At 46.3% G+C, this 10,720-nt stretch overlaps 2 protein-coding genes across 7 annotated transcripts in view; one reads left to right on the forward strand and one right to left on the reverse strand.

Annotated features, from left to right (window-relative positions):
• Dido1 (death inducer-obliterator 1) overlaps positions 1–2,362 on the reverse strand; it is a 58,044-nt gene extending 55,682 nt beyond the window's left edge. For 3 of the 6 annotated variants that reach the window (XM_052724204.1, XM_052724199.1, XM_052724197.1), the window contains exon 1: positions 2,236–2,362. The gene's annotated coding sequence lies outside the window, so the exon portion shown is untranslated. Of the gene's footprint in view, positions 1–1,944; positions 2,206–2,235 lie in introns of those variants that run through there. The other 3 variants (XM_052724206.1, XM_052724203.1, XM_052724198.1) reach the window with 1 other exon arrangement.
• Positions 2,363–2,490: 128 nt separating this feature from the next.
• Gid8 (GID complex subunit 8 homolog) lies at positions 2,491–9,134 on the forward strand. Its single transcript, XM_052724215.1, has 5 exons — positions 2,491–2,670; positions 5,190–5,319; positions 6,532–6,728; positions 7,418–7,615; positions 8,456–9,134. Exons 2-5 carry the CDS (start codon positions 5,202–5,204, stop codon positions 8,627–8,629), a joined length of 687 nt encoding a protein of 228 aa, XP_052580175.1. The 5' UTR covers positions 2,491–2,670; positions 5,190–5,201; the 3' UTR covers positions 8,630–9,134.
• The last annotated feature ends 1,586 nt before the right edge of the window (positions 9,135–10,720 follow it).

Below are 10,720 nucleotides of genomic sequence, written 5' to 3' on the forward strand. Positions count from 1 at the left end.
GTTCAATCTCCAGCACCACATAAACTGGGTGTAGTGGCATAAATCTATGTTGTGGAATAGAATATTTGTTTAACTATGTAAAGATGTGTTACTATTTTACCTTGCCTGACTAAGAAACCTGATTGGTCTAATAAAAAGCTGAACAGCAATAGGTAGGCAGAAGGGGAATAGGCGGAGCTGGCGGGCAGAGAAAGGGGAGGCCATCCAGACATGGAGGAAGCAGGAAAGCAGGTTGGACAGTATGTAGATGAGGTAAACAAGACTCAGGCAGCACACAGATTAATACAAATGAGTTAATTTAAGTTAAAAAAAAATCTATCTAGAAACAAGCCTAAGCTAAGGCCGAGCATTCATAATTAATAAATCTTGGTGTCATGGTTTGGGAGCTGGCGGTCCAAGAAAGCCTGCTACTGATCTATAATCCCAGCACTTAGGTAGAGGCAGGAGATCATAAATTCACTGTCATTCTTGCCTACAAATAAATTTAAATTCAGCATAGATTACAACAAGACCTTGTCTTCCAAAAAATAAAATCCCAGGCTGGACTAAGGGGCTCAGAACACATTTATTCTTCTTTCAGAAGTGGAGTTTGGCTCTTACAACCTCTGCTCCAAGGGTTCTGACAGCCTCTTCTGGCCTCCAGACCCACATGCTCAGGCATGCACACAAAAAAATAAAATAAATCATGGGGAAAAATTCATTCAGACTTTTTTGACATAGGGTTTCTCTATGTAGCCCTGACTGAGCTGGAATTCTCTATGTAGATCAGGCTGACCTTGAACTTTAAGCACTGAGACTAAAAGCCTGTGCCACCTCATCCAGCCAAATTTCTTTCTATTTTTAAAGATTTGCCAGACATGGTGGGACGTGCCTTTAATTCAGCACTCAAGAGGCAGAGGCAGGCAGATCTCTGTCAGTTCGTGACCAGCCTGGTCTACAGAACAAGTCCTTGAGTTCCAAAACAACCAGGGATACACAGAGAAACTCTATCTGGAAAATTAAAAAAAAACCACAAAAACAAAAAACAAAAAACTGCCGGGTGGTGGCGGCGGCGGCACACGCCTTTAATCCCAGCACTCAAGAGGCAGAGGCAGGCGGATCTCTGTGAGTTCGAGGCCACCATGGTCTTCAAAGTGAGTTCCAGGAAAGGCACAAAGCTACACAGAGAAACCCTGTCTCAAACCACCCCCGCCCCAAAAGTTACTTCCCCTAGACTCCTTTTTTTTTCTTTTTTTTCCCTTTTTAAAGTCACAGCTTGTTGTGCTCTGTCTTTTTTGTTTTTGCGAGACGAGGTTTCTCTATGTAACAGCCCTGGTGGCTGTCCAGGAACTCACTCTGTAGACTAGGTTCGCCTCGAACTCACAGAGATCTGCCTGCCTCTGCCTCGCAAGTGCTGGGACTAAAGGCTTGTGCCACCATCACCTGCCTACCTCAGTTCAATTTTAAGCAAGCATACTCAACTACCTCAACGCAAGCTGTCCAACATTCCTCCCAGAAACATTCCAGAATTACTTACATTACAATGACTCAATTTACATTCTCCTCTGGTAGACAATAAACATATAAACATGCAAATATCTATTTGCCAACTACAGCCAGGCAGTTTTCTAGGGCCTCCAGCTACCCCCAGCATTTACCGCAAGCTCTTAGGACCCATCCCAAGGCAAGGAGTAACCACAATTCCCAGCGCATGGGGGTCCCTTCTCCGGCGGCAGGGATCCCCTCCGCCGGCGTCTGGAGCAGGGTGCCCCACCGCACGCAGCTAAGAGGCGTACACTCTGTGAACGCCTAGAAGTAGGAAGGCCCTCTGTGCCCGGGGGTAGGGAGTCCCCACCGTAAGCGCTTCTGAAGCATGGATCCGCTCCGTTCCGTGAGTGCCTTAGAAGCAGGGAGTCACTTCTGTGCATGCTCCCATCCCTGAGAGCCCCAACACTAAGAAGTCACCTTCGAGAGTGCCCAGAAACCTGGCGTCCCTGCCCAGGAAACAGGAGTCTCCGAAGTCCGCTCTCGAGCTCTAGGCAGCGCTGTTCTGACGCTGATCTGGCCTCGATTATAACGTCCGCGGAGCAAAATCCTAGGCGCTCGCTTACGTCCGGAGGCCTTGCCTTTGGGACTAGAGCCCGGAGGACTGCAAGACGGAGAATGCCCTCCCTTTTTCGCGCATCCCTGCGTTCCCACACACCTGAATCCCTCCCCCAGCTTCATACACATACAAAAAAAGAAAAGAGCTAAGACCTTTGCCTCGAACTCAGTCTACACGTCTCCATCCCCGTGCTAGCACTCAGTACGCAGACGCCCCCGCAGCAGCCATCTTGCGCAGAAAGCACATAGGCCTTTTGACTCTCGCGCCAACCCGTAGAGCTAGGGCACCGCCGAAGAGTTATGCGCAAGAACGGAAGTCGAAGTCCAAGTGTCCGGTGACCGCCCGCCCAGCCCCTTCGCGAGAGGATTCCATTGGTTGCCCGTTCGCATCGTGCGATCTCGCGAGAGGGGTCTGAGGCGGACGCCGGTGTGTCTACCTCCGCTTCGCGCCCCGCCCCCGCCTCCGCCGCGGCCTCCGCCTCCGTCTCCACCTCTATCTCCCGCTGTTGCTGCCGCCCCTCCCCGGCCCCGGGAGCGGCCGCGGAGCCGCCGCCCAGACCCTGTCGCGCGGGAGGCGGGATCCGCACGGTAAGATGGCCGCAGCGGGCCCCGACGGCGGTGCCGAGCGTCTTCACGGGGCTCCGGGGTGGGCCGAGGCGCGGAGGTCAAAGGTTGGGGGCCTGTGCGCGCCAGGCTGACCTGCCTCGGGTATCCGAAGTCTGCAGCGGGAGCCGGGGTCAGGGAAGTCGGTCCTGCCCTCCACGGCCCTGCCTCGGAGCGGGAGGTCTGGAGGCTGCGCTCACTTGGGGTGCTGCCGGGACCGGAATAGTTTGCAAATGTTCCCATGTCTCTGTGATGAAAGCCACAGTAAAGCGGAGACTGAAAGGTGAAGATGCAATCAGTTGCTTCGTTGAAAGTCATCCTCGGGGCTTAGGATGCTTCCCTATCGACTGTGTAATCGCTGGATTTGGGATCACAGAATTTTACAGAAACACTGTCGCCGGGTCTCTGTCCGCAGTCTTGCTTGATAATTTTTTGCTTACCTATGTATCCAGAATAAAAGTTGAATCGGTAAATTCTGCTGTTATCCTGTGGCTATGGAGTCCTATGACAACCCCGTTGATTCACTTCCCGCCTCCCGGGCTACCTTTCAGGCTCTGGGGCCTCCAAGTCCTCCAGAACTAGAAGTCTTAGTATGCTTCAAATTCTAAGCCCCTCTGCATTCTCTGCCCACATTCTCCGAAAGTGGGCTTTGAAACTTTAATACCTTATGTTTTTTTAAAACACTCTTGCTTAAATAACTTTCCTCCCAGTGTGTGTAAATGTGTTTCCCTAATTACTGTTTCCAGCGTGGGTCCCAGGACCTGTAATCCAGAGTCCTCTGCACCAGACTTGCCCTGCTCCTCCAACCTGTTCTACTCGCATCCCTCCCACGTTGTTGTGGTCCCATTTCTAAGACCTGGCACTTGAAACCTGCAGTCTCTGGTTGCCCATGCTTCTTCCTTTTCTCTTGTTCTTCACACTTAGTCCAGCAACAGCCGCCATTGATTGATTTGGAGGCCAAAACTTGATCTTGAGTGTCTGTTCTCTTCTGCTGTCCTCTGTGACAGCCCTAGAATGTCTCTTTGTTGGACAGCTTAGCTCTCCCCACCCAGTATGCATTCCCTTGTCAGCCCAGAAACCAAAGCTATCTTTCAATTTTATGATTTATTAAAGCAAAATAGCTTATCATTTGCAGTGTGCAAAATAATATCCATGAGGTATATGTTAGTGACAAAGTATGAAAATGTTCCAGCTGGTGCTCCCAAGCAACCCCAGCTGCCTTCCTGTGGCTCTGCCATCCTGCCTTCCTCCCACATGAAACAATTCCTGTCAGATTCCATGTCTTTGCTTAAAAGTACTCAATATTTTGTGCTAAAGACGTGCCATGTAGTTCATTTCCTGTTTGACTTTGCAAAACTCAGGTCACACTTGGACTTCTGTTTTAACTTTTTTCCCATTCAGTGTTGTTTTAAAGTGATGCACAACCATATTTCCTTCTGAAGTCTAAATACTCTGAATGTAAAAGCAGTATTTTAATTTTAATTATTTTTGAGGCAGGGTCTCACCATGTAACTCTTGCTGACCCAGAACTTGATCTGTAGACCAGGCTTAGACTAGCTATGAATTTAGAGAGACCTACCTGGCTCTACCTCACAAATGTTGGGATTAAAATTGTGTGCCATCACACCCAGCCAAAACAGTTTTTTTAAACCTATTTTTTGGCAAAACTTGATAACATCTTTTAGCTTTCTTTACACTGAGTGTGAATAAGCGTGTTTCACTGAATAAATGATGTGAACTTGGACCATGCTCCCTAGTCTCTGGAGAGGCTGTCATACATAAAGCAGACCGGAACTTGTGCCATATTATCTATGTGCAAGCTGCAGAATTCCAAATTCAGAACACACTTGCCCAAGGGTTTGGTCATGTCATCTATATAACTGCCTTTATTCAGGAGGTTGAATGAACATTTTGGGGAGTGGTGTCCACATTTTTGCCATCTTGAGGTGTGCATTGGTGAACAGCACATCTTTGGTGCGTGTTAGAACCTTTCTAGGATGCAGGGATACAATTGCTGCACTGCAGGAAGCATTGTGTGCCACCTTATAAGGAGTATTAAGTTGCTTTCACTATGTGTGTGTTCCAACAAAAGAGTTGGAGAAGTTCTATCCTTCACTAAGACTTGCCTTCATTTTGCCTGTTTGATTGGTGCCTCCTTTTTTACATCATGGCATATAACTTTTAGTATATAGCTCTCCAATGACTGCCCTTTATACCTAGCTTCAAAACTAACCACCTCCTTCAGAGTGTGATGATTTTTCTATCTGACCCAATCTGATGTCTTGGTCTCTTCATTTCATACTTCCCACCCTTGACCATACTTCCCACCCTTGACCTTCTTGATTTTACCCAGACATGTATTTTTCTCAGGCTTTTTTTGCTTGTCTCAAGATTAAAAGTATCCTCCTACTCTTCCACTTCTTACTACATTGCTGTGTTTATTTTCTGAAATGATTAGAGTGGGCATATAATTCTTCCTCAGTTGTTGTATCTTTTTCCTGTAGAAATAAATCATAATGAGTTATGCAGAAAAACCCGATGAAATAACCAAAGATGAATGGATGGAAAAGCTCAATAACTTACATGTTCAACGAGCAGATATGAACCGTCTCATCATGAACTACCTAGTCACAGGTAAAGGCTGGCTGTGAGGGTGTCACCACTTGGACATAGCTCTCTCTTTTTAAATAAGTAGCCTTTTACCCCGAAGCATAATGATATTAGGTTATGCTGAGAAATCATAAAAACACAATGTTAGATTGATATTTGTAAATCAAATGGACATGTTCAAGATGGCCTTTTCTAGCCCTAAGTGGTATAGGTCACATCCATAATACCAGCACTTGGAAGACTGAGGCAGGATTGTAAATTCAAGGCCAGCCTGTGCTGTAATGTGAGACCTTTTCTCAAACTTCCCTACTCCCTTAAAAAAAATACTTTTCCTGTCGATAAAATAATTGCTTCAGATCTCTGAGACCTTAAAGGAACATCCTTTTTTGGCTCTTGACAATTTTATAGTTAAGCCTTCAGGATTATTAAGAGTGTTCTGACTCAGAAGGCTGAGGCAGGAGGATTCTGAATTCTCGGCCAGCCTGGAATGCACAGCAAGACCCTGTCTCAGAATTTAAAAAAAAAAAAGAAAGAAAGAAAGAAAGAAAAGTTTGAATAGATTTAAAGCCCAAATAATTGATATCTTCCGGCCAGCTTGAAAAAATATTCTGGCCTGTTTCTAGGTGTGCCCAACTCAGAACAGTGAAGGGAAGGCAAATGGTGGAATGTGCAGAAAAACAGCACTTTGATGCTCCTGTTTCAGGGAAAGGTTACTGTCAACTGGGGTGAGAGAGTCAGCTATCATGCCCAAATTTCAAAAGCAAAGAGTGTAAGTCTTCCAGTATTCCTTAGCTTCCTGCACCCCTCCAATTAATTTCTGCTAAAGTTTCTTAGAAAGTGGCTGTAGAAATCTTGGCCTGCCGTTTCACCAGGCTCCTGTGGGTAAAGTGGTACCAAAGCACAGTGGTCCTGTAAAGATCCAAGAAGGTGTCTGCCTCACCCGGAGTTGGCTCTGTTGTTCTGGCATCCCGACCTATAATCCCTGCCCTGAAGGTGTCACAGCACACAATGGCTAGCAGTCTATAACCTCCAGATGAAGGCTAGAGTTTTGGAAAGCTGCAAAAGAATAACAGCATTGACTGTTAATCACAAAAATAGTAAAAAAAAAAAAAAATCCTAAGTCCCTAGGAAAGTGATTACATGTAGGATCGTTTTAATGGTGGTTGGGTTCTCTAGAGGTACAAAGCCTTAATTCCTGGTTATCTTTCCTAGCAGTGAAGATAGTTTTCTTTTCAGAGGGCTTTAAGGAAGCAGCAGAGAAGTTTCGAATGGAGTCTGGGATCGAACCAAGTGTAGACCTAGAAACACTTGATGAGCGAATCAAGATTCGGGAGATGATTCTGAAGGGTCAGATCCAGGAGGCCATCGCCCTGATCAACAGCCTCCACCCAGAGCTCCTGGACACAAACCGCTATCTTTACTTTCACCTTCAGGTGAGTTTTAGACTCTGATGTGGATGCTTGGTAAGTTACGCTGGTTTGCAAAGGCTCAGAAAGACGTTGGCTGTTGGGTCTTAGTAGAACATTGCTTAGTGTTGAGAAGGGGACAGGCTTTGAGATAACTGCTGCTTTATGTACTATATAGAAACTAATTACTTTTTAAAGGTGTGTGTGTGTGTGTGTGTGTGTGTGTGTGTGTGTGTGTGTGTGTGTGTGTGTGTATGAGAGAGAGAGACAGAGAACGAACACATAGCATGTATGGTAGTGAGAGGACCATCCTGGGAGTCCTTTCTCTACTCTTACACGGGTTCTGGGAATCAAACCGAGACCAGCATGCTTGGCACAAGAAGTGTGTTCACTGCAGCATCTCACCAACCTCTCCTTTTGCTTTAAAATGGGAATGTACTAACTTGGAGGTACTAGAAATGTCTTTGGTTTGAAATGTCATTTTTTGTTTTTGGGTTTTTGGTTTTTTTTCTTTTGTGGTGGTGTGGGTAGAACCCAGGCCTTGACTGCATGCTAAACAAGGGCTTCAACACTGAGTTACACCCTCAGCCCCGTAAGATAGACTTTTGACTGTGTGTGTGTGCCAGCCAAGGTTGGCTGTCTTTGCTGTTGACCATACTGGGTATCACCTACAAGGCTGTGTGTAGCTCAGCGTGTCTGTCTTTGTTACTGACCAGCAACAGCACTTGATTGAGCTTATCCGTCAGCGTGAGACAGAAGCAGCGTTGGAGTTTGCCCAAACGCAGCTTGCAGAGCAGGGTGAGGAAAGCAGAGAGTGCCTCACAGAAATGGAGCGCACGTTGGCCTTATTGGCCTTCGATAGCCCTGAGGAGTCACCTTTTGGAGACCTTCTCCACATGATGCAAAGGCAAAAGGTAAAAGGCTGGTAAGGGAGAGCTCTGTTCGTGGACACTCGGGCCTTGTGAAAAGATGGTACACATGCTGCATTTGTGATGGGGGTGAAACACATAGCCCTGGGCTAGGGTGCTCCAGCAGGACACTGGCAGCTCCTCTCATCTGTACCCCTTTATCTTGTAAAACTAGGAGCAGCAGTATGGTGACTGTTAGTATCCAAAACCCTTTGTCAATTTTTCTTCTCTTAACCTTCTTCCTGTCAATTTAGAAACAGGTATCCTAAGTATTTTCAACTTAAGATCTGTTTATTCTTCTGAAACTTTTCCTTGTTCTTCTGTGTGCTGCAAACATGACAGCTCATTGCTTCCGTAGGCCCGTGTCTTCCTTTCCCCGTGTGCTGGATTCCTCTCTCCTAGGGCTCTCTCCTCTCCATACCATGTTAGAAGGGCTGCCCGTTCCTGAAGATCTTGAGATGTCTCTTGAAGGCTTGCCTGCAGGGCTCACGTAGCTGTTGTGATGCTCTTCTCTCTCAGAGTCCTCACAACACTTTTGTTTAGAAGGGTCAGGGCACTTGCTGACCTCATTGTGTCATTGCTGACCAAAGTGTAAGAGCCCTTCAGATGAGGACTGCAGTGACTTATAGCCACATGGTAAATGTGTTTTTAAATGAGTAACAAGCTTCTTGGCTGTGAACAGTATCCAAATGGGCTGGAATATAGCTTAATGATAGAGTGCTTGCTTAACGTGCTTAAGGACCTGGATTCTATCCCTAGCACTACAAAAAGATGTCTTAAGTGTATATCAGACTTGCTGGTAGTACATGTATGTGGCCATCTCTATTGGATGTGTTTCTTTTCTAGGTGTGGAGTGAAGTTAACCAGGCTGTTCTGGATTACGAAAACCGAGAGTCCACACCCAAGCTGGCAAAATTACTGAAACTGCTACTTTGGGCTCAGAATGAGCTAGACCAGAAGAAAGTAAAATATCCCAAAATGACAGACCTCAGCAAAGGTGTGATTGAGGAGCCCAAGTAGAGCCTGTGCACGGACCCAGCACTGTCAACCAGCACAGGACTCGTTCCCATCTGTCTGTGACTGGCAGATTTGTCACTGCAGTAGAGAACCTTTCCCCCTGTCATTTTCTTTGGCCCTTATTGTTTAAAAAGGGGAAATGGCCTTTTTAAACACTGGCAAACCCATGATGGAAGACACCACCTCTGCCATGCCCTGCGTCCTGAGCACTGCACACTGCAGTTGACTACCCCAGTGCTTCCGGTATTACTGGCTCTGGAAGATCTGGTTTGCTGAGTGTGTGCTGCACTGCTAGGGAGTGTCATTTCAGCTGAAGGCCTCACGTCACAGCATATGAAAAGCACTGATGTTCTTTTGCTTTCTGCAGGCAGGCAGTGTTTTATTTTCCTAGGTCTTATCAGGCCTTCTTCAAGTTTTTCCTTACCCCTTTTCTTCTTTTCTTTTCCTCCTCTTTGTGTTCCTTCATAGGAAAGAATATATAAATTTGTAAATCTTAATTCAAAGATAATTTGTGTGCGGGTATTGAGTTTGATTTAGTTCTTTACCTTTTGGTTTGGGCTGTGTGGCTTTTGGGAGGGGATGTGTGTGTGTGAGGGATGAGGCTGTGTTTTCTTAATTTTTTAAATATATTTTTTGGTGCTGTATGTGATGAGAGATTCGTTCATAGTGGACCAATGAACCATCTCTTGTAGGCAACTTTGTTGAAAATAAAGATTTCTCTTTACTTCCCAAATGACCACAATGGCTTCTAAAAAATTGTCATCCACACAGCCCTTATTTGGGTGTCCTGTCCCTGTTGGCATAGGGACAGCACCTTTACCCATAGCTGAAGGACTAATTGAAAAGTCCATGTGCCTAGGGAATGCCCTCCATGATGGCAGGGCAATCCGGTGTTGGTGGGGATGGCTGGGTGGTCTCAGGCTTCACAGGACTGGGTGTTCATGCTAGCTAGTTTGAACTTCTGCTTGGCAAAGTAGTTTCTCATCTTTTGCTTCTATGTCGGCAGTGCTACAGTGTCCTGATTCTCACGAGCTATTTGTTACCTACTCAGTGGAAGGCAGGAGGGACATTACCTATGAGGTGTGATGTGCATGTGTAGGTCAGTGATCAGAGTGTTGAGCATATACATGTGTCATGCTGGGGCAGGTGTGTTTGGTTGGTTCTTGGCAGTGGCCCAGGCCTGATTGGGCCTTGTTAGAGCAGTGCTAAAGGCTGGGATGGGGATGCACAGATCTGCAGAACCCTCAGCCAGTTACCCATGGATATGGATGGTGGAGATGATATGGGCACTGTCCATTGGTAGAAGCTCTTGCCTGTCTGACATTAGAGCAAGGAGTTCTGGTGCTTATTGCTGACAAGCAGTGTCTTAGTAACTACTGAATTTGGATTGTTTGCCTTGTTCTTGAGCAGTACAGTGCATACTGACAGCTAGGTCAGACTGGGTTTGTTCAGCTTGCTGGCACCTAAGCTGCTCAGGTAGCACAACTAACCAGCTGCCTCTATCATGTCCATACTTCAGTATTCAACGGTATCTATTTTTCTCCCACAGAATACATTCCTTGTTGGGATGGAATGAAGTGTCTTCCAGCTCTCTGCTTTTACTGCAGAAGGCAGGTGCTTTGGCAGTATTCTTCTTAGGATCACATTAGCAACAGGCTCAAGGATGAAGTGGTTGCTATCATTACGACCCCCCCCACACACACACACACACTGCTCTTCTGGTCTGTGAGTAAGGAGTGAGCAGACCTCCCCTTAGCTCCTAAACAGGTGGCTTTCAACATCGTCTTCAGATGTAGCCTCTCGTTAGGTTTGAGGATAAGAATAAGATAGAAGGAATTACTGGAGAGATGGGATGTTGGTTAAGAGGACATGACGAGGACCAAGAGTCCAGCACTCACATAACAAGTCAGGTGTTCCCCAAATGCCTGTAACTTCAGCTCCCAGAGATCTGATGCTCTCTTTGGCCTCCATATACCCAGACATGCAGGTGCGTGTGCGTGTATGCACGTTCATACACAGACAAATTTTTTTTTTTTTTTTTGAGACAGGGTTTCTCTGTGTAGCTTTGGAGCCTGTCCTGGAACTCACTCTGTA

The sequence above is a fragment of the Peromyscus californicus genome, unplaced genomic scaffold, assembly GCF_007827085.1.
Source record: "Peromyscus californicus insignis strain IS unplaced genomic scaffold, ASM782708v3 Scaffold_7__1_contigs__length_154581171, whole genome shotgun sequence".
NCBI lineage: Eukaryota > Metazoa > Chordata > Mammalia > Rodentia > Cricetidae > Peromyscus > Peromyscus californicus.

Excerpts from the sequence above, each read along its gene's own strand:
- Gid8 (XM_052724215.1), top strand. The coding sequence starts at position 5,202 with ATGAGTTATGCAGAAAAACCCGATGAAATAACCAAAGATGAATGGATG. Across the intron at positions 5,320-6,531 it reads CATGAACTACCTAGTCACAG|AGGGCTTTAAGGAAGCAGCA; the intron begins GTAAAGGCTGGC and ends TTTTCTTTTCAG. Across the intron at positions 7,616-8,455 it reads ACATGATGCAAAGGCAAAAG|GTGTGGAGTGAAGTTAACCA; the intron begins GTAAAAGGCTGG and ends TTTCTTTTCTAG.